General features: G+C 42.0%; 1 protein-coding gene across 4 annotated transcripts in view; it reads right to left on the minus strand.

The window, feature by feature from the left end:
• The window catches only part of SORT1 (sortilin 1), a 74,355-nt gene that overhangs the window by 13,187 nt on the left and 38,622 nt on the right, over positions 1 to 22,546 (minus strand). For 2 of the 4 annotated variants that reach the window (XM_060026670.1, XM_060026688.1), the window contains exons 4-14: positions 20,529 to 20,631; positions 19,850 to 20,014; positions 16,645 to 16,718; positions 13,706 to 13,755; positions 12,688 to 12,818; positions 8,966 to 9,110; positions 7,946 to 8,101; positions 6,218 to 6,324; positions 3,460 to 3,562; positions 2,956 to 3,124; positions 1,963 to 2,153 (exon numbers count right to left, since the gene is read on the minus strand). In XM_060026670.1, coding sequence (XP_059882653.1) covers positions 1,963 to 2,153; positions 2,956 to 3,124; positions 3,460 to 3,562; positions 6,218 to 6,324; positions 7,946 to 8,101; positions 8,966 to 9,110; positions 12,688 to 12,818; positions 13,706 to 13,755; positions 16,645 to 16,718; positions 19,850 to 20,014; positions 20,529 to 20,631 — 1,394 coding nt within the window. The remainder of the gene's footprint in view (positions 1 to 1,962; positions 2,154 to 2,955; positions 3,125 to 3,459; positions 3,563 to 6,217; positions 6,325 to 7,945; positions 8,102 to 8,965; positions 9,111 to 12,687; positions 12,819 to 13,705; positions 13,756 to 16,644; positions 16,719 to 19,849; positions 20,015 to 20,528; positions 20,632 to 22,546) is intronic. The other 2 variants (XM_060026697.1, XM_060026679.1) reach the window with 1 other exon arrangement.

Genomic DNA, 22,546 nt, shown 5'->3' on the forward strand with positions numbered 1-22,546 from the left:
AGCCAGCTCCTTTACAGCCTATTTAGTGAATTTAGATTATAATGACTCTCCGATTTTAAATCATTGAAACATCTTGTAGAAAAGTAAGGTCCAAACTGAGTGCTTCTGCTTCTTGCAGGACTCACTAAAGTAACATGCTGAGGAAACGGGCCCCCAACACAGCCTAATAACAGTCAGGACCAAATTTAACCAGAGCTTCTCGAAACTTAAGTCTTCTATCATATTATGCCAGATATGCTTGTCATTCTTTAGGAACACCTTGCAATGAATATTTTAACTTCTCTGAAGCCATTTTCTGGGCCTTTAACATGCCTTCCAGTTTGAAGTCACAGCATTCTGAAATGGTCAAGCCAAACTCTTTGCATGAAAACTTCCTCACTTCAACATTTTGATAAGTGACACAGTCAGTTAGATGGTCTTTGTAACATACTTTCCTCTACAGTTCTGCTGTAATCAAGTGTGAAAAACCTTGAAGTGTTATGAAATAATTTTAGACAAACAAAAACATGCATTATCCTTACAAGCAGAAAAAACTCTCAGAAAATGCTACAGAGATCTAAAGTACAAAACTATACTCTCCTAGATGTCCACATGTGGCTAGTCGGAATTGAGATTTACCATAAGGGTGAGTGTAGAATATGCACTGGATTTTGAGGCCCTAGTTAGAAGAAAAAGAACGTAACAGATGGCCAAAAAGCACATGAAAAGATGCTCAACATCACAAATTATCAGAGAAATGCAAATCAAAACTACAATGAGGTATCGCCTCACACCGGTCAGACTGGCCATCGCCAAAAAGTCTACAAATAATAAATGCTGGAGAGGGTGTGGAGAAAAGGGAACCCTCCTACACTGTTGGTGGGAATGTAAATTGGTACAGCCACTATGGAGAACAGTATGGAGGTTCCTTAAAAAACTAAAAATAGAACTACCATATGATCCAGCAATCCCACTCCTGGGCAGATATCCAGAGAAAACCATAATCCAAAAAGATACATGCACCCCAATGTTCATTGCAGCACTGTTTACAATAGCCAAGACATGGAAGCAACCTAAATGTCCATCGACATTTAGGAATGGGTAAAGAAGATGTGGTACATATATACAATGGAATATCATTCAGCCATAAAAAGAATGAAATAATGCGATTTGCAGCAACATGGATGGACCTAGAGATTATCGTACTAAGTGAAGTAAGTCAGACAGAGAAAAACAAATATCATATGATATTGCTTGTATGTGGAATCTAAAAAAAAGGTACAAATGAACTTATTTACAAAACAGAAATAGAGTCACAGATGTAGAAAACAAACTTATGGTTACCAGGGCAGAAAGGGGGAGAGGGATAAACTGGGAGATTGGGATTGACATATACATACTACTATATATACAATAGATAACTAATAAGGACCTACGGTATAGCACAGGGAACTCTACTCAATACTCTGTATTGACCTATATGGGAAAAGAATCTAGAAAAGAGTGGACATATGTATGTGTATAAAACTGATTCACTTTGCTGTACAGCAGAAACTAACACAACATTGTAAATCAACTGTACTCCAATAAAAAAATTAAAATACCTTAAAAAAAGAATGTAAAATGTTTCATTAATAATTTAAAAACATTGCTTACATGTTAAAATGATATTTTGGACATACTGAAATAACTATATTATTAAAATAAATTTTGCCTCTTTTACTTTTATAATGTAGCTAGTTGATAGAATAATTTAAATTATATACGTGGCTCTCATTTTATTTCTCTTGGACAGTGCTAATCCAAAGAGGGAAGTGCTTTTCTGGTACCATCCCTTTGCCTGCTCACCCACATGGAACATCCTTCAGTCCTCTTTCACACACATGATTTTCTTATTCCAGCTAGAAGAAATTAAACTGAATCGGTTATTTAGGGAAATGGGCTCACAAGTTTCTGGTAGAAAAGTTCAAAGGAGACACTCACAGTTCCTTTCAAGGATATCTTTAAAATCGATGGTGTAGGAGACCCACTGGCGAGTCAGGAAAGATTCTGTGAAACCCCAGATGCTGATGTTCATGGACCTAGCTCCAGGTTCTGAAGCCAGGCCAGTAAAGTAGATAGGCTCCCTGGTAAATATGTAGGTTTGCCAGCACTGACCCTCGTCTGTGGAGAACCTGAAACCACAATTAGAGAAAGATCATGAGAGAGGATCAACATTTACGAGAATATCAGGAAACCACCGGCTGTTTGATAACAAATCAGAGAAAAACTCTCATATTTAGGTGATGGCTTACTATTATATTAATTTTTAACACCTATAGTTAACGGGGAAAAGGGATTCACTCAAATATTATGGAAGAAAATGCCTTTATAAAAATTCTTCCAGGGCTTCCCCGGTGGCGCAGTGGTTGAGAGTCCGCCTGCCGATGCAGGGGACGTGGGTTCGTGCCCCGGTCTGGGAAGACCCCACATGCCGCGGAGCGGCTGGGCCCGTGAGCCATGGCCGCTGAGCCTGCGCGTCAGGAGCCTGTGCCCCGCAATGGGAGAGGCCACAGCAGTGAGGGGCCCGCGTACCTCAAAAAGAAAAAAAAAAAAATTCTTCCAAAGGAAAAAAGGATAGTGACTCATGTAAGAATGGGCTTCCAAGTCAACAAACAGAAATTATATAATAAGAACTTGTACTTAAGGAGTCATTTCCCCTCCAGAGTGCTTAAATGCTCCCATAATATTCTTGTTGGGAGGGAGAGGAGTATTTTTTAAAAGTGACGAGAAGTGTTAGCTAGAGGGAGTCAGAGGAAAAAACAAAGCTATTTAATTTGAGTTGCTCTAAATGCAATCCTTTCAAGCACCTTCCCTACAGCTCTGTAGAATGCACTAATCTGAATCAGGGACTGTAACTTCCCCCCAACAAACTGACAAACATCCCACAGTTGCTCTCTATGCAGATAGTGTGGGTGGAGCTGAGCTCATGCATACTTAATCACATTGATAGGATGGCTGCTGTGCTCGATGGCTACAATGATGCCTCCGGAATCCAGGATGGTGTAATAGTGAGGTCCTTCCAGCATCTTCAGCCAGGAGTAACCTCCATCATCTGAGATGTACACATCTGGGATCATCACTGAGATGGCATCCCCCACGCTACCTACAACACAATCCACCATCTCATCAGCACATATCAGCAATGAAACAGAGAGGATTTACTGTCAAGAGAATAATTCTGAATGAGTTTATTCTGATTATTTCCCATCATGCCTCCTGTAATTGAAAAAAAGGCCACTGACAATTTGGTAAAGGGAGAAGTCATGTTGCTCTCTGATGAGAGTCTATGAAAAACCCACAGTATCATTATCTTGCAAGAAATTCTGTAAAGGATGGTAAAAGCCACGTATGGTGGTTTTCTCACAGGGCTCGACACTGTGACTGAGTTTCAGTGTGCTCAGCCACTTCTTCCTGCGGAAGTGAGGGTGGGCTGCTTACCATGGGCGATGACTATGCCAACAGCGTTAGGCTCTGAGAGTGGGGCCATTGGAACGTTTAGTTTCTGGGAGATGCTGTAGGAAGCGTGAATATGAAGGCTGCACTGTGGAAAGAAAGCAAAGCTTAGATTAAAACCAAAGGTGAAATTTTTTTTCTCATCTCAGAGAGTCTTCTAATAAGGCTTTGAATGAATGAACCCAGACTTCCGTGGGATACTCTTTTTAAAAAAAATTGTGGTAAAAATCACATACCATAAAATTTATCATCTTAACCATTTTTAAGTGTGCAGTTCAGTAGTGTTAAGTACATTCACACTGTTGTGCAGCCATCACCACCATCCATCTCTGGAACTTCTGTGTCCTGCAAAACTGAAACTCTGTGCCTGTTAAACGGTAACTCCCCATCCCCGCTTCCCCCGACGCTGGCAACTACTATGCTACTTTCTGTCTCTATAAGTTTGACTACTCTAGGTACTTCATAGAAGTGAAACCATACGGTGTTTGTCCTTCTGCGACTGGCTTATTTCACTTGGCATAACGTCCTTCCAGTCCACCCATGGTGCAGCATGTGCCAGAATACCCTGCCTTTATAAGACCGAATATTATTCCATTGTGTTTATACACCACATTTTGCTTATTCATTCATCTGTCAATGGACACTTAGATTGCTTCCATCTTTCAGCTATTGTGAATAATGCTGCTTACAAACATGCATGTTCAAATAACTCTTGAGACACTGCTTTCAATTCTTTGGGATATATACCCAGAAGTAGAGCTGCTGGATCATATGGTAGTTCTACACTTAACTTTTTGAAGAACCCTCATATTGTTTTCCATAGCAGCTACACAATTTTCATTCCCACCAGCAGTGCACAAGGGTTCCAATTTCTCCACATCCAAGTCAACACTTACTATTTTTTATTTTTTGGATAGTAGCCATTCTAATGGATCTGAGGTGATCTCTCGCAAATCAAAAGTTTTGATTTGCATTTCCCTAATAATTTCCCTAATAATTGGTGGTATTGAGCATCTTTTCATGTGCTTACTGGCCATTTGTATATTTTCTTTAGAGAAATGTTTATTCAAGTCCTTTGCCCATTTTTAATGTGGGTTATTTGTTTTTTTGTTATTGAGTTATAGGCTCAGTGGGATATTCTTGATTCTGAAATGCATTAGTATATTTGGGAAAAAACTATGCAATTATTTTCGCATGTGTAATCTGTCTTAGTTTACTTTATTCCTGCACTACACCAAAGCCTCTGATCAATATTTAAAGTATGATTCCACACAAATAAACTTGATGAACGCCTGACATACTTCAGATGCTGTACAAGATGTGGCGGTGATTTGAATAAGACCCAGTCCTGTCTTTAAGAAATATTTCTCAGAAACTAGTTGAGGTATAAAGCAGGATGAAAATCAGTGCTTTACAAGAGGTTCAAATTGGTTAAAATGTTAATATTATGCCATGTATATTTTACTGCAATAAAAAAAAGCTTCAAGCAAACTGCTAATGAAACGAAGAGCAATGATTAGTTCTAACTGAAGATGGGCACTAAGGATGGTTAGGATTTCCATTAACCCTAATGAACTGGGGGTAGGGGAGACAGGTACAACTTCCCCAGGAATAACGTGGGCAAGAGGCAGCTACATGCAGGGTGTTCCCGGAGCAGAAGTTACAAGGGGCGTGCCAGTGATAAAATGGGCAATGACAGTGAAAAGGCAGAAGATATCCTGACAGGGGAGGAGGGGACCTTCATTCGCCAGATCACAGGCAAAGGGGAACCACAAAGAGTGTTGGGGAGGGAGAGACACAGCAGCGTGAGGGTTTCAAGGTAAGTAAAGAGGCCACTGTACCTGCTCAGGCTTAAGGTGAGAAGGGCAGGTGCAGGGCAAGGCCAGGGCGGAGGGATGGAAAAAGGGGAGCAGGATAGGGAGAGACACTCCACAGCACTCATGAATACAGAGAAGTGAGAGGGTGTGACGGGGGTGGTGTACCAGAAAGCCCAGCTGGGAGAGCAGAGTGCATATCAGCCACAGGTACTCTGAGGAGAGCTTGGAATTACCAACACTGTCACTTTTGAAGAAAACTCCCAGGGTTCCACTAAGCTCCTCTCAAATTCTGTAAAAGTCAGACATAAAGCTTGTTTTTTGTTTGTTTTTCCTTTTTTTCTTGGCTGTCAAGACCTGTCAATCATGAAACCTGGGATCTCCTGGAGCAATGCGTTTGTATTTCTAGCTCTTGGTCTCTCCTCAGAGGGCTCATCTCCTGCTTCCACATGCCACACCGGGTCACCACCCATACCCACCGGCCACGTGGAGCTTTGGCAGAGGGGAAGAGACACCAAGTTCTCCTTCATTTGTTTCTGGCCAGTACAGCTTTGCACTGCTCATGAATGGCTGGTCTACGGCTTTCTGTAGAATTCCTGAAGTTTCATAGCTGCCATCATGACTCCTAACTAATCACCGGCCCATCTGTCCACTATGTTTTCATTCAGCAGTTTAGTACAACACAAATTGTTAGCCTTCAATTTTGTTTTTCGTTAAAGACAAATAAGCCATAATATTTTGGTCTTTCTTTGCCGTTCCTAATTCCTACATCCTAGTTAATTTCAACCCCTCATTTCCAAATTTTCCACCTTTATCTGTAGACCCTCATCAAGTACAAAACTTCATTATTCAAAAGGCTGGCACTAGTAAGAGCAGAACAGAATGGCTGCTTTGCTCCAAATACATATGACAGTTGGAGTAAAACAAACCTCGTTCTTATTTTTTGCAGTAGCATCGCATTCACTGTTCTCAGGCTTCCTCAGGTGCTTCCACCTTCCTCCTTGGTCAAAAGTGATCATAGTCTGGATAGAATTATCTGAATAGGAAAAGGATGATATTAAGCCTGATACACTGGAAGCACACCCTATTAAATTCAGTTTATCATTGCATAACTCTCTCCTAACAGAGACTACATAACACCGCTAGAACTCTGGAGTCCCACAAGCTTGTTACATCCAGTGAAATGGCTCAGTGCTGGTGAGTATGATATTTGAAAGAGGCTTCCCACCTGAACAGGATCCAACTGATCCCAGAAATCATCTACACTGATGCTCTTATAAAAAGATACCTTTATCTCCTTACCAGCACTAACAGGCTGACATCTATTCTTCCTCCTTGTTTGCTTGCCTTGGAAGTAAAATCTACAGTGCGAAGGCATTCTAATCGTGACTCAGACAAGGCCATGATACGGGGCTTGTTTCAGTGAATCTCAAGATTTGAATGTATCTGCATAAGTCTCAGTTAATAATTCCTAATTTTGTCTCTCTGCCACTCCATATCCTATCCCTCTTTTACCTTTTCCTTTTTTTTTCTTCATGTGTCTTCCCCATTCTCTATTCTTAATGATATAAACTGTTGCAGGTTTAAATTCAAAGGTATTATGCTTTGAGTTTCTCAAGGAGAATCAAAAAAGAAAGCAAATAAGGTAAATTTCATTTATTTAATAGATGTTTTATTGCCTGTCCACTATGTGAAAATTGCTGTAAGGCTTTGGGAATATATCAGTGAACAAATCAGGAAAAAAAACTTTGTGAAATATATATTCTAGTAGGTGAGGCAGACAAACACTAGACATTGTACATAGGTAAATCAGATCGTACGTTAGAAAATAAGTGCTGTGGAAAAGACTTGCACAGCTTGAGGGGGACTGAGAGTGTACGTGTGTAGGGGCAGGCAGACTGACATTTAAAATAGGATAGTCAGGGCAGGTCTCATCAGAAAGTAACACGACCAAAGGCTGGGAGGAGGAAAGCGTCAGCCTTGCAGATATCTGGGGAAAGAGAGAGAGCAGTCAGTGCAAATCTCTCAGCCACGAGTGTGTGATTCTGGTGTGTTTAAGGACTGGCAAAGGGCTGGAGTGACTACAGGAGAGTGAGCAAAGCAGAGAGGAGCTAGAAGTGAGGTCAGGGAGGAACTAGGGTGTCAGTATCACTTGGACTTTGCAGGGTCTTCACAAAGTGAAAACAAACATCCCCCACCTCCTTCCAAAAAGTGAATACATAAATAAACAAAACCTAAACAAATCTTTGTACTTTAGAGTAATGTGTTTACTTGTGCAACTGGGCCACAGTAAAGGGAAGGTCTGAGAACCAGTGAAGAGAACGCCAAGAGGAATCTCGGCTGGCTATCACTCCGCCCTCCACAAGGCGAAAAGCATAAGTGGTCTAAACTCCTTCCTGTAGGCCTGAACCTCCCAACACAGAAGACTTATTTTATAAACAATGTAGAACCCCCCAAATCTTTCTTTCTGCCTGCTGCTGTTTTGCTCTTTCTTAGTTCTATTTACCATAACTTATTTAAAATAGAGAGCCAGAATTTACATGGATAGCCCTGTTGACTAGGCAAGCAACATTACTGGGGAGGATAGGATCCTCAGTTTCCGCAAAAGCCTCCACTCCCAACATGTTCAGCTGAAGGAGAGCTGTGCCGAGACCCACCTTCTGAGAGCACACTTGTCATGTAGACCCCACGGAGGGAGGTCACGTTTGTAAAGTCTGTCTCGCCACCTGTGGTTGTGTAGAGGTGTCGGTCCAAGGACTTGGAATAGACAATGCCTCGATCGTCCGAGGTAAATATAGTGCCAAATCCGGTATCTGGAATAGGCAAACAAACAAAAACACTAAGTCTTGGGAGGGAACAGAGAGAAAACAATAGTCTAGTCATACACATGACACATGACTGACTGACTGCACACATCAGCCAACTCTCTCCCCTCATGATGTACACGCAGACCTGAGAGTCAATCAAGGTTTGATACTCAAGATCTTCATGGCCATCTTTAATTCTAGTACCCAGCTTAGTGCCTGAAATATAGCAGATGCTGAATTTGTTGAATAAATTAATCAGATGTTACAGAAAAGCTCTTCTCAGTTATACTCTGGTGGCAGAGGCACTGTATTTAGCTTCATATCTTACACATCTTTTAAAATCTTTACACTCTAAAATAATGCTTCTCAAACTGTGGTGAAGGATCAATTTTAAGATTTCACTTATGTCACAAACTGATGCTTCTGTAAATATAACAAAAATTTATCACTAGAAAAATGAAATACAAAAGAAAGAAAAAATATAATCCTTAATTTTTTTTTTATTATTAGAGTCAACAGATACAAAATTTCTTTGTCAAAGGGCTGTAAGAGTTTCTAAATGCTCGCTCTTGCTTTCCATACATATTTGGTAATAAAGAATTTGCAAATCAGTACCAGTCCTCCGACCATTCTTTGAGCAGCACTGCTCTAGAACACCTGGACATACTATACAAACCGCCTTAGAGGCTCAAAGCAAGTGGCCTTTTTAACAGAGGCTACATATCATCTCTAAGACACAGTATTCAGTAGGCCAGTAATAAATTCCTAGGGGTAAAAGGAAAAATTGACACGTAAGAAGGAAAGCTACTAAAATAGGGTTCAGAGCTTAAATCTCTGTGCTTCAAGGGTGAGCCACTGCACAGCTCTTACCTCCAGGTTCGTCTACATGCATGAACACCATGTCATCATTAGCTGCTAGAATAGAATAGAATTGTTCCTGCCCCACAGAGGGGAGCTGGGCCATGCTCCATGTGTCCCCTTGATCTGTTGACACATGAATCCTTCTTGTTGTATCCTGGAACAAATGCCAATATTTATCTTTTAAATTCTCTACCAAGATGCCATGTGCAGTGACACGAAGAGATACATTATTAATTATATGTATCATTATCCATTTCCTCACTGGGTACAACTCTTAAAAATGAAAGGTCCTAGTACCAATTACCAAAGCTATTTCTAACCTCTTGCAAGATCCAGGCACTGGAACAATCCATCCTACTGTAAGTAAGGTTATCCTGGTTTCCTCTTTGGCTTCTTCATTCTGGTGTGGCCCCCTAAGATATTAACCTCCCAACTTCTGACACGCCAATTTCCTTCAATAGAGATTAGGGTTTGTCGGGACCATCATTAGTTTGGCTCTATAGCCATTCGCATATGCTTGCTCAGATAATTCTTTTTATTTTTTAATTGATTAATTAATTAATTTTTGGCTGCATTGGGTCCTCGTTGCTGCACGCGGGCTTTCTTTAGTTACGGTGAGCGGGGGCTACTCTTCGTTGTGGTGCGCAGGCTTCTCACTGCAGCGGCTTCTCTTGTTGTGGAGCACGGGCTCTAGGTGCGTGGACTTCAGTAGTTGTGGCACGCAGGCTCAGTAGTTGTGGCTTGCGGGCTCTAGAGCGCAGGCTCAGTAGTTGTGGCTCACGGGCTTAGTTGCTCCGTGGCATGTGGGATCTTCCTGGACAAGGGCTCGAACCCGTGTCCCGTGCATTGGCAGGCGGATTCTTAACCACTGCACCAGCAGGGAAGCCCTCAGATAATTCTTAAAATGATGACTGCTGCATAGAAGTTTGGTCCCTTTGAGACAGTCCTGGCATAATCCAAAGAATTAGATAATTAAGGGTCTAGAAAATGGAGATGAAACGCAGGCTTGGGAGATCATGAGGGAAGTCAAAATGTGACATGTCTCCTCTTTTTTTTTTTTTTTTTAACATCTTTATTGGAGTATAATTGCTTTACAATGGTGTGTTCGTTTCTGCTGTATAACAAAGTGAATCAGCTATACATGACATGTCTCCTCTTTAAGGAAGGCTCTCCGAACAGCCATGATGGAGGGAACATGCCAGCCTGGGAAGAGGCCAAGGAGAGTCAGAAATTAATATAATGAAGCTGATTAGGGAGTATTTAGCTGTTAAAAGGAGTCTGTTGAGGAGGCAATTAACACATACTGTCTGATAAATAGTTTAAAATAGCTTCTAGACACAGTTTAGCCAGGGCACAAGAATTAGTCCCAGAGCCTCCTTATGTTAAATACTCTTCAGTGACAAGTACATTTAACTTATTTTTGTAACTCACATCTTAGATGTTTACTGTGAATCTTACTGTCACTGTTACAGGTAGAAACTAGAGTTCAAAAGCACACAGCAGAATTTTAATTTTCTAACAGTACAGTGTATAGGCGACTACCTCTGGAATTAGTCTGGTTTCCACCAGGGTTCCACCTCTGGGTGACCCTAGACAAGTTACTCAATTTCCTCAAATAAAAACCGAGATAACAGTATGAACTTATAGGGTTGTGGGGAGGATTATTATGAAAGTGCTCCAGGGCGTGATCTGTAGTTACTATGTCTACTTCCCCATCTCCAGTTCTCTCTGAACCCACTCCAATCAGCCTTTTAACTTCAGTACTCCAAGGAAACTGCTTTCATCGAGGTCACCAACAACCTATACTTTTCCAACTCCAGTGGATAATTCTCAGAACTCATCTAACTACACATTTCAGCTGAGTTTAACACAGCTGACCACTTCTTCCTCCTTGAAACATTTCTTTCAGTTGGCTTTCATGACATCACCTGTCTTGTTTCCCCCACCTCACTGGTCCCTCCCTCGAAGTCCTCTTTGCTGACTTGAACAGTCTCTTTCCAACCTTTCCCTGCTGGGGTGATTCAGGGCACCAGGTGCTCAGCCCTCCCACCTCTTCTCGACTGACTCATTCCTCCACAAGATACCATCTAGTCACATGGCCAGATGAGATTATACCATATGATTACACCATATAATTTTGGAAGATTCATATACCCAAGTGTTTACTTGACATTTCCACCTAGATACCTAATAGGCATCTCGCATCCAAAGCTGAATTCTTGATTTTCTTCCCACACACTTGCTTCTCCTGCAGTCTTTGCCATCTCAGTAAATGGCACCACCATTCACCCAGTTGCTCAAGCCAAAGACTCTAAAGTTATCCTTGGTTCATCTTATTCTCTCACAATCCGCATCTCATCCATCGGCAAACACTATTGGCGATACATTTAAAAATATATCCACAATCTTACCATGTCTCCCCTCATCCACTGTTAACAGCCTGGTCCAACGTACCATCTCTCTCACTGCTGCTCCTGCTGCTTCCATTCCTGCCCCATGAGGCTATTCTACACACACCTATTCTGTCAGAAGAGACAGCCAGTTACGCCATTCCCCTGCTGGCAACCTTTTCACAGCTTCGCAACACGTGAAGAATGGAAGCCAAGGTCTTAATCACAACCTACAGAGGCCCTGTGCGATCTGGCCACTGGCTGCCCATCTCTGGACCACCCTTCCCTATGCTCCAGCCATGCTGCTCTTCTCACTTTTCTTCAGTATTCCAAGCGTACTCCAGCCTGAGGGTCTTTGCACTCACTGATTCCTCAGCCTAGATGTCCATGCGGCTGTGCTCTCACTTCAGTCAGGTCTCAGAGAGCCCATCCAAACCACCCTATCTAAAACAGTGCTGCTCCGCGACTTCCCTGGTGGTCCAGTGGTTAAGAATCCACCTTCCAATGCAGGGGATGCGGGTTCGATCCCTGGTCGGGGAACTAAGATCCCACAGGCGGCGGGTCAACTAAGCCTGTGCGCCGCAACTACTGAGCCCGTGTGCTGCAAACTACAGAGCCCACATGCACTAGAGCCCGCACGCCACAACTAGAGAGAAGCCTGTGCACCACAGTGTAGATCCCACGCAACGAAATAAATACATAAACAAACAAACAAATAAATAAATAAAACAGCGCTGCTCCAATTCCCGCCTCTTTCTATGTATTCACTCTGCTTTAGGTTTCTTCACAGCTTTAATCATTACCTGATATTATATCATATTGATCAGTTTAGTATCTATCTCCCTACTTGAATAGAAACTCTGAGAGCAGGACATTTATCTGTTTTGTTCACTGCTATATTCCCAGAACCTATATACCTAGTATATACCTAGTATATAGGTACTCAATTAATGTTACATATTTCCATTATCTTTATTGAATAATAAAGGCAAGTAGATTGCTTTTATCAGAATCCATGTCTGAGTAAAGCCCAAACACTGGGTCTACATATCGCAAAACAGATACCAGAATTCAGTTGGTGACACAGGCCAAAGCACAGAGGATCCCAGAAGAGTCAATCAGCCTCTATAAAAAGAACCACCTCCAAATCTTACGGTGATATTAACTATGCAAAGGGCAAGTAACTCCATCAGTACCTGTAGTGAAAGCTACCTATTTGAGGCATAATTTATTAAATATTGCAAGAGGCAAGAAACTCCATCAGTACATGTCGTCAAAGCTATCTATTTGAGGCATATTTACAGAAACATCAGAACCCACAGAGAAGAGGCAAACACCCACCTTATCAGCCATCACAGAGGCAAAAAGGAAACGTCCCCCAAGACCAAATGAGTAGATTTTCACACCAATGGTTTTGAAGCTTTTTCCCAAGTCTGAAGTTCTCCGTAATTCCAGTGCCCCAAGGTCAGCTTCTTAAACAAGACAAAATATTAATTAAAATTTCACTTACTTGTGAGCCTCTAGTTCAAAACAATTGTTTTAGAATTGTTCTTAGTTTTATAGCAAAAGAATTTTTAATCTTATGCATGTTAATCAGGTAACAATATAAAAGGATACAGAATTAGACACAGGAAATTCACAGTTGGGTGTTATCTTTATACATGTGAGGTTTTATATTGGACAGAAAGACAGTTTACTTAATTCCAGTACAGTGTTGCATAAAAACACCACAGCATCCTGCTTTACTTTCTTCACAACACAGTTTGCAATTATCTTATTGTATTTTAAGTTGTCTTGTTTGAGTTTCGGTTTTCCTGTTGATCATCCAACATCCCTACTTGAACTGAGGCTCCGTAAGAGCAGGCCTTGGGTGTCTCGTTCTCGCCGTCCTGAGAATGGTGTTTAGCATACTACTGCAGCTGCTCAAATGAATGGATAAACGAAATGAGTCCGCTGAATGAATAAATGAAAGATTACGCTCTCAGCTTCGAAACTGTGCCGCTGATTGGAAAGCCAGTGGCTTCCACCTACACAAACACAGTCCATGTTCTTTGGCAGAAATCACTATGCACTTCAATTTGTTGTTTGTAGCCTCATATTTACTTTATGTAAATACACTGCTAAAATTAAGTATACTGTCTCTGTGTATAGCCTTCATTTTTTATTTGATCGAGGCAGAGTATAGTACTTGGTTGTTTGTACTTTCAAGATTTTAAAAATCACTAACAGCTAGCTATCTTTAGCTATCAAAATAACAAGAGAATGGAAACATCTTTGATGCTTCTACCTCTTACAACCCAGAATATTCTACCATGAATGGACACCAGGACACTCTTTTCTGGGACTAAAATATACTTACTGCAGGAGCCATTCACATAGGTGGTAAAGAAGATGGTGTTTTCTGATCCCCTACAGTGAGGCAAAGACAGAGAAAAGACACGGTTCAAGACTGCTAACAGACTGCACCAACCTTAGTCACTTAGCTCCAAGCACGTCTAATAAGGGTCACCTATGGGTACCAGCCGAAACAGCCTCCTTGGATGCTGTACACCGATTCTTTCACAGCCTCACATCAAGGTTCCCACAGTCTGGCCCCAGGCGTTTTCCACACGCCACCACTTCTTTATGTGAACTCTTCCAGCTGGTCAAACGGGTCTCCTTACACTCTCCAAACCTGCCTCTTGCATTTGCTCATATCATTTCCTTCTTAAAACACTTTTCTCTCGTGTGACCAAATCTTACCCTCACAACCTTCAGGCTCCAGGTTAAAATCTAACTCTTCCATGAAGTGTTCCCTGTCACTCTAACTGGAAGCCTTCTTTGGTGCAAACTTCTAGAGCAGTGGTTCTCGACCAGGGGCAATTTTGCTCCCAAGGGACATTCTTGGTTGTCACAACTGGGGGAGGGGGATTGTTACAACTGTTTAGTGGGGAAAGGCCAGGGATGCTGCTAAACATCTTGCAATGCTCAGGCTTTCCCCCCCGCAACAAAGAACTGTCCAGTCCAAACATCATTAGTGCTGTGGTTGAGAAACCCTGTGCGAGAGCCCTGTGCTACTCTGTGTCAGCCACTTGGCACTCCTTTGTCTCCTGTTTGGCTATTTTAATTGCACAGTGTTTGTCTTATCTCTCCTACTACACTACTGAGTTCTTCAGGGCAGGTACTAAGTTTTATGCTTTGTTGTTTCCCCTTAGAACCTAGTTCAATGCTTTGCATGAACTAAATAATTTAGTTCTTTCACCTCAAATAGACAACTAGGTCAGAGGTTGAATTATTTAAATTCTAACTTGGAAAGAGAGTTTCCAGGGAACTAGATTCAGACCTTGATAGTACTTATAGATTAGCACCAGCAAAAGGTGCTGGGTCTCAGACACAGAGGACAAACTAGTGGTTACCAACGGGGAGAGAGAGGAGGGGAGGGGCAAGATAGGGGTGGGAGATTAAGAGGCACAAACTACTATGTATGAAATAAATAAGCTACAAGGATATGTTGTACAGCACAGAGAATACAGCCAATGTTTTTTAACTATAAATGGAATATAATCTATAAAAATTTTGAATCACTATGTTATACACCTGAAACTAATATAATATGGTAAATCAACTGTAACTCAATTAAAAAAGGGTGCTGGGTCTGAGCATGTTCTTTCAGAACTTTAGATTGTAACTTCCTAGAAACCAAAGATCTAAAAGGTGAGTAAATAGTTACCAGCAGCCCAGATCTTATATTTAGACACCATGAAGAGAAACAAGTTACAAAAGTAAAAAATCTTGTATAGGATACAAAATAAAATACCACTTTAAAATAACTTTTTAGTTTTAAAGATGAGTTTTCTATTTATTTCTTTATCTTTACTGAGGTATAACTGACAAATAAAATTGTAAGATATTTAAAGCATACACTGTGCTGATTTGATATACAGATGTAAAGGTGAGTTTTAATGATCTAAATTATTATAGTCTTATTTGAACACACCTTACGTATTTTAGGTCTATCAGGAGCGAAATAATTTGTTAACTTTGTTAGTTTAAAAATTCCTTCCTGATAAGACCATATAAGATATAAACACAATTAATTAAAATACATAAAATTAAAGCAGATGTGACACGTGTACCACAGTGGTGCTGTAAAAACCTAATTTAACCAGCATTTTCTAAAAAAGGACACTTTACTTAAGCACCATTTTTAATAGTTTATTTTGGTAGACATACTTGGCAATGTCTGTATTACACATTTCCCTATCTCCCTAAGTAGAGGACATTAAATAGTGAACTCTTCCTTGGGATTACGGACCATCGTCGTCAACGTCAACCGTATGAAACGGTAACAGTGTTCCTATTGGAAGTTACTGAGGCCTGTGTGCTCTCTTGACACAGCACTAAATCCTTTCATCCCGTTGCGTTCTCTGTCTGCCTACTCTGAGAGTTCTCCTGCCTCCATGTGGCTCCCAGGCAGTGGACTCTCAGGCTGGCCTGTGCTTGCTGTTCACACTCAACATGCCCCACCTCTGGCAGCAACCTGCTATCAACTGGGAAACCAGATCAACAAACTTGCTGAAATTAGTCAAAGAGAAAGAAGAAAGAGGCTCTAAACAAGGGTCTGAGCCTAATCAGAGTTTTGGAGGTATGAAGGCTCATAATTCTTGCTCAACCGTCCCCCCAATTCCCCAAACAAATCTCCTTTCACAGAAGGAACAAACTAAAGCCCAGAGAGGTTAAGCCTCGACTAGCAGCCGATCCAGGTTAGAACAAAGGTGACGTGACTCCCATGTAGGAGCCTCCTCCCTCCCTCCATCGTCTGTAAGCCGGGGTTGGGAGGGGCACCGAGAGAAGTGAATGGATTTTGGTGCACGGACAGTGCGACTCTGGCAGACGGGAAGCTCTTTGAGCTTTCTTCCTGATGCCTCACTACATTCCACATAACTGAAATGGATCTCTAGAGGAGATCTCTGTGTGCAGAGAAGTATGTAAGTCCCCACATCAACGCTGTACTTCATGCTCTTGCAACTGATGTCACCATTTACATAAAATCAACCGTTTGCAGGCAGCAGCTACTCAGTAATGTGCCTTGTTTTATACTTTACATTCTAAAACTTAGTGAGACTAAGTCTTCTTTCCCAGAAGAATCAGAAGCTCCTCCAGGTCAAGGTCTGCGGCATACCCCTCTCTCGCATCCCTTATGGCACCCTGAAGAGTACCCGGCACATAGTAAGTGCTCAATATTTATTCCTGTGACTTCTGGCAGCACCGTCAGGAAAGGTTTAGGGCCCTGCACAGATGGAATGTTCTGTTACTCACCATTTGGCCAAACATACTGCTTTGTGGATTTCTTCCCATTTTCCCCCAAAATTCTTGGACACCCACAGGCCATTCTGAAAGATTATAAATGACTTATCAAAATTCCAGCTTTATCCTGTGCAGCTGCTTGTATGACCTTTAATAACTCATATCCAATCATTCAGGACAGTAAAAACACACACTGAAATTCCATCCAAGCTTCCTGAGCTCCACAGACACACACACGGTTTATGGGGGCCCTTTGGGGTCTTGCAAGTTCAGAATAACAAATGCTTATGAAGTGCCTACTGTGTGCCAGGCACCATACCAGACGTTGCACTGGGGATACAAAGATGAATACGACACACTCCCTGTTCTCAAGAAGCTCACAGTTTAACAAGGGGTGCACATAAGGAAGTTCAATACATGTGGTAAGTGTTATGGAAATATGGTCTCTGGGGTAAGAGCAGGGAAAGGAGGGACACTGCATCAGAGATGATTTGTGAAGAAGATAGCTGAGTCTTAAATGATGAGCAGTGTAACCAAAAGAAGGCAAATGGGAGATGAGATATCACTGCACAAAGACAGACTAGTACAAGCAAAGGCAGAGAGGTGATGAAACATCTCAGTGTATGCAGGGAGCTAAAGCCTTCAGACACAGGTGGAGCACACATTCCAAGGTGAAGACAGGAGGAGCCAGTGCTGGGTTGGGGGTGCACTCCTTCTATGCCATGCTGAGGAATCTGGTCTTTCTTTTATATGAGGTACTTGAAGTAGGTGAATGACACAACTAGTTTTACTTTTTTAAGAGGAATACTTGGACGACAGTGGGAAAGATGGATTTCAGAGGGTTCAGACTAGAAGCAGGAAAAGCAGTGACTAATTGCCACATTAGTTCATTAAGAGTTAGTGAGGCCTGACACCACAGCTGGGAGGAGGCGGCTCAGGAAGAATTTAGATGCTGGAGTCCGTAGAACTGGACGGCTTTTCCTGTAGGGCAGGACGGAGTGTGTGTGTGTGTGTGTGTGTGTGTGTGTGTGTGTGTGTGTGTGTGTGTGTGTGTGTGTGTGTGTGTGTGTGTGTGTGTGTGTGTGTGTGTGTGTGTGTGTGTGAACGAGCGAGAGAGAGAGCGAGAGAGTGAGAGAGAGAGAGAGAGCGAGCGAGCGCGAGCTGAACACTCTGGGATTCTGGGTGAGGGGAAAGCAGCACTGTGGAATCTTTAGGCAGCATAAGGATGAAGGGAAGAACAACATGTCTGAGACACAGCAAGGAAGACGTCAGCTTTAGATTGAGTTTGAGGGACCTGTGGGACATCTAGCTAGAGATACCCAGGGGACAGCAAGATAGGCATTTGCAGCCCTAGGAAGAAGCCAGGACCAGAGACAGGGATTTGAGACTCTTACACATTACAGTGGTAGTAAAATGTAAGAGTGGAAGAGACTGTTCAGAGTAAAATGAGCAGGGATTTAAGGGGAGGTTGAAAGGAGTTTAAAAAAGAGACCAAGAGGCAACCATTAGAAGGTAGGAGAAAAACAAAGGGAATGATGTCACAGAAGCCAAGCAAGTGGAAGGACTGGTCAATACTTTCAAGTGCAGCAGAGACTGACAATTTCAGTTACATTGGCAACACGAGCCTAGTGGGCCCAGATTCAGTGGAGCTGGGACAGAGGTGTCCCAGTACAGCTGAAATTAAATGGTGCAGATCTAGGCAGAATTACCTTCAGTCCTCCTCCACTCTCACCCACCATTCTTCTTTCTTTAACTTTTCCTCCTCTAGTAATGTTCACCTGCCAGCATTTCTAATCTACCTAATTCTACTCAGAAACAGGAAAGGGTCTGGTATCACCTATTTGCACTTTAGTACAAATTGGCCCATCTTCTCTACCCTGGTTACTTGTACTTCAGACTTACCCTTAATGGGAAGCAATTTCAGGTATAAAGGCAGACTGTGCCTGCCTCTTCCTGAGGATAGCCTGGTTTGATAAGCGTGAGATACTTGATAATTGTTTTGGGGTGGCCAAAGGCAGATCAATGGTTCTGTCCATTCCTATGGGGGTCTCTCTGTTCCCTTGAAGGGCCTGCAGCTCAAGCTGCTGAAAGCCAGTTCCCAGGAATTGCTGCTTTAAGATCTAAAGCCTACCCAGAAAGCGAGTTTCCTTCCTCTGGCCTCCTTTGGCTAAGCTTAACTCTGACCTTCCTTGAGTCCTCCAGCCTCACCTCAACTCAAAGATCTGCCCAAAGAAGGCCCAGAACCCAGACCTCTCTTCCAAGTGCCCTTCTCCTCCTCTCCATGCCATCCGTTTGTTCAGCCCAACTTGTCTATATTTGATAATCCTATTTCTGTCCCCACAATGGTCATTACGGCAACAGCTCTCAAATTTTAGTGTGCAGGCTCAGCTGGGGAGCTTGTTAAAAACACGAGCAACCTCGCAACCAGAAGTCACCAACATACTATATCTGGATCGGGGCCCAGGAGTTTGTATCTTAAACCAGCCTCCCAAGGGTTTCTATCTGATGTTGCTGGTCATTAGACCACACTCTAAGCAATAAGATGAGAGACAGCCACATACATATAGAGGGCAATTACGACTATCATAGTCTAGCAACTCAGCCACTCTGGGCCCTTAACATTCATGATACAGGAGACTGATCCTCCAGGAAAGGAAAAGCTGAGCTGCTCCTCAGGGAACTTTCAGAAGAGAGGCAGGAGGGACAGGGAGGGACACTGGTTTCTGGGGAGAGTATAGGAATGTGGTAGCGGGTGCAGGGGTTTAAGACTCTGGGTATTTAATACATGGGTGTCAAAGACAGAAATCAACAGGCTTTTATACCAAGGACCTAAACAAAAAAATTATAAAGATGTGGTTTGGCCATAGGAAAGGAACAATAACATCATTAGGAGTTTGACAATTTATGCTTGTCCCCTGTAGAACAAGAAGGATTACATTAAACTGTTTTCTAGTTCATTGCTCCAACAGCACGTATCTGTTCAATTTTTAAAAATTGTAATGACAACTAGACATCATACTTATCTGGAATAGATAGCACATGAAAACTGTGCCCTTTACCATATAGGAAAAAATGCAAAAAATACATACTTCATACCATAAGAAGTCACTAGAAAACAGTCCAACATAAAAAGCATTACCTACAGGGTCATTTTAAGACAGTATATTTTGAGACTATAAAAGTGCAAAAGGCAAGACAAGCTCTTCACCTAACTTACTTCAGTGCTGAGAGCTAAAAGATAATCAGAATTCTGAGGACTGTACATCATCTGAGTCAGAGGATGAAAAGGGAGATTGGTCTGAACAAAGTTCTTTGCAAAATCGGATGATCTGAAGATTCTTCCTCCGTGACTTCCTCCCGACACTTCTGCTGTTAAAATCACCTGATTAGGGAGAAGGAAGTTCAGCATCAGGGTATGATACTATGAAACTACAGGAAGTTCTTGCACCATTTTCACCAGACATTTGTTAAGAAAATTTTAGTTCCAAAAGTAAGAAGAGTTAAAAAAACAGATTAATTGGTACACTCTACTCCTCAAGTATTAGTCTTATCAAAAGCCAGTACATTATATCTATGAAGTTGAGCCTGGTCAGTTTGAGATTAGCCAGTTTCCCCAAAGACTAAAATGTTGCCTTAAGATGTATACCTTATAATGCTAAATAACCACCACATAATTATGAAGAGTTTTGGTGCCTCTTGGACAGGGTCCAAAAAAAGAATCTGTGTGCTAAATTCCATTCTTTTGTGATCAGTATTAAATCATGTTTAATTTTTAAAACACAGTGATAGTAAACTAAATATATTGCTGTGTACCACTGGATCATTCAAATATCAACATCTGACAGCCCTGTATATGGTATCATGCACAGCTTTGTATATGTATGAATGAGTCTCACCTTCCCAGAGTTCTCAGGACCAATAGCCATGCCAAATTCAGTCCGAATGAAGGTGTTATTGATGAGATTTGTAATATCCTTAAAGTTCTTTCCATAGTCCTCACTGAGAGGAAGAAAAAAAAGACAAATTTAGAATGCAGAGGTCACGGACACTGTTGGGTTCCCACCCAGCTTCCATCACTCTCGCCGACTTTACTGAAGCACTCACCCTCCTCAAGAGGTCACAGCTTCAGGGAAGTTGATTCTACCCGTACCTCCAGTGGTGGGCCTGATTAGTGGAAAGAAGTTCCAACCCCTCATGGGTGATGGGGTCAGGAGTGAGGGGGTGATCCAGGCTGAGCCAGTAAGGCAAAAGGGGGGAATTGGGGTCTATTAGGAAACACATTTAAGACAACCACCTAATGAAATGATCTGTCTTCCTTTAGATCAGTGGTTCTTAACCAGGGTATTTTTGCCCCATCCCCCAACCCCACCAAGTAAACATTTGGTAACGTCTGGACACATTTTTCATTATCATAACTCAGGGTTGAGGTGCTACTGGCATCTAGTAAGTAGAGGCCAGGGGTGTTGCTAAACATCTTACAATGCACAGGAGTCCCATAAACAAAGAATTATCTGGCCCCAAATGTCAACAGCACAAGGTTGAGAAACCCCCATGTTGTAGTATGTGAATGCAAAACAAAAAAGTGCTATAAGCATTCTGATACAATGAGAACACAACTTGAAGATGAAGCCAACATAAGTGGACAGTACTGCTGAGGCAATTCTGGAATTCCAGAGAAGCAGAACCTATGACCCTGGATTGAATTGACCCTGAAACCCATCCTTCCTCTGTATTTAGTTATGAGCCATGAATTCCCTTATTATTTAAGCTAGCTTGAGTTGGGATCTCTGGTAAATGTAGCCAAAGGCTTTCTAACTAATCTACCAATGCACAGTACTCACAATAAAGCTGTAAGTTAAGTCCCCCACCAAAGTTACCATCCCTAAGCACAAGTCTCTTAATGCATGCAGCACTCAGCTAGGGAAGACAAAGAAACTTAACCTCAACTCTTGGGTTGGTAAAGCTTTTCCCAAAAGTTCATTCCAACAATATCTTTGAGAGGTATTAAATTCCATGTTTAGATTTCAAAAAATAAAAGAAAACAAAGTCAGTAGCTGTTTAATTTTGACAGGTTTAATACTATACACAGTTCTGTTACGATATATAATGCTAAAAGCTTAATATTCATTAAGTTTCAATGTCCACGAGTGATGACCACTATGTACTGCAAGTTAGTTGCCCAGTGATAAACGCAGTGTACAGTGGTCTTCAATGATAGTATATATGACTTAAAAGATGGTACAATTTTGGTAGCAGCCTCAACAAAGAAAGAATCACAGAACCACAGAACATGAGAGGTACAAGGGACTGAAGAGAACACCTTGTCCAAATCCCTCATTTCACACATGAGGAGGTTCAAGGGGAAGCAATTCATCAAAAGTCAACCAGTTAATTAAGGGCAAAATTGAAACTACAGTCCAGTTCTCTTAACTCTCAGCCCCAAACTTGAGACAACTTTTAATTATGTGTTAGGAATTCTTCCTTTGCAACCTGTGGTCTTTCTCTTCCTTGCCAGGGATTGTGGCCTGGCAGGAAAGATCAGCTTATAGGAAGGTGGAGAGACACAGGAGGGAAGAATCTCTTAGTGTCTGTACAGGTCCCCGACAGAATGCTAAAGCAAACTACATGGGACTTTAAGTTGTCTTCCCATCTCTCAGAACATACACAGAGAAGAGTCCTAGTTAAATAAAACAGGGATTAGGTACCAGCCAACTGATTCCCGTATTACTCTTTCTTGGCTTTGGAGTACAAGAGTTCTTATCTTCCCAACAGCAGGCCAGGAGATATGCATAGGGTCTTCCCTGGTGGCGCAGTGGTTAAGAATCCACCTGCCAGTGCAGGGGACATGGGTTCGAGCCCTGGTCCAGGAAGATCCCACATGCCGCGGAGCAACTAAGCCCGTGCGCCACAACTA

Source organism: Delphinus delphis, chromosome 1 (assembly GCF_949987515.2).
Source record: "Delphinus delphis chromosome 1, mDelDel1.2, whole genome shotgun sequence".
NCBI classification, from domain to species: Eukaryota; Metazoa; Chordata; class Mammalia; order Artiodactyla; family Delphinidae; genus Delphinus; species Delphinus delphis.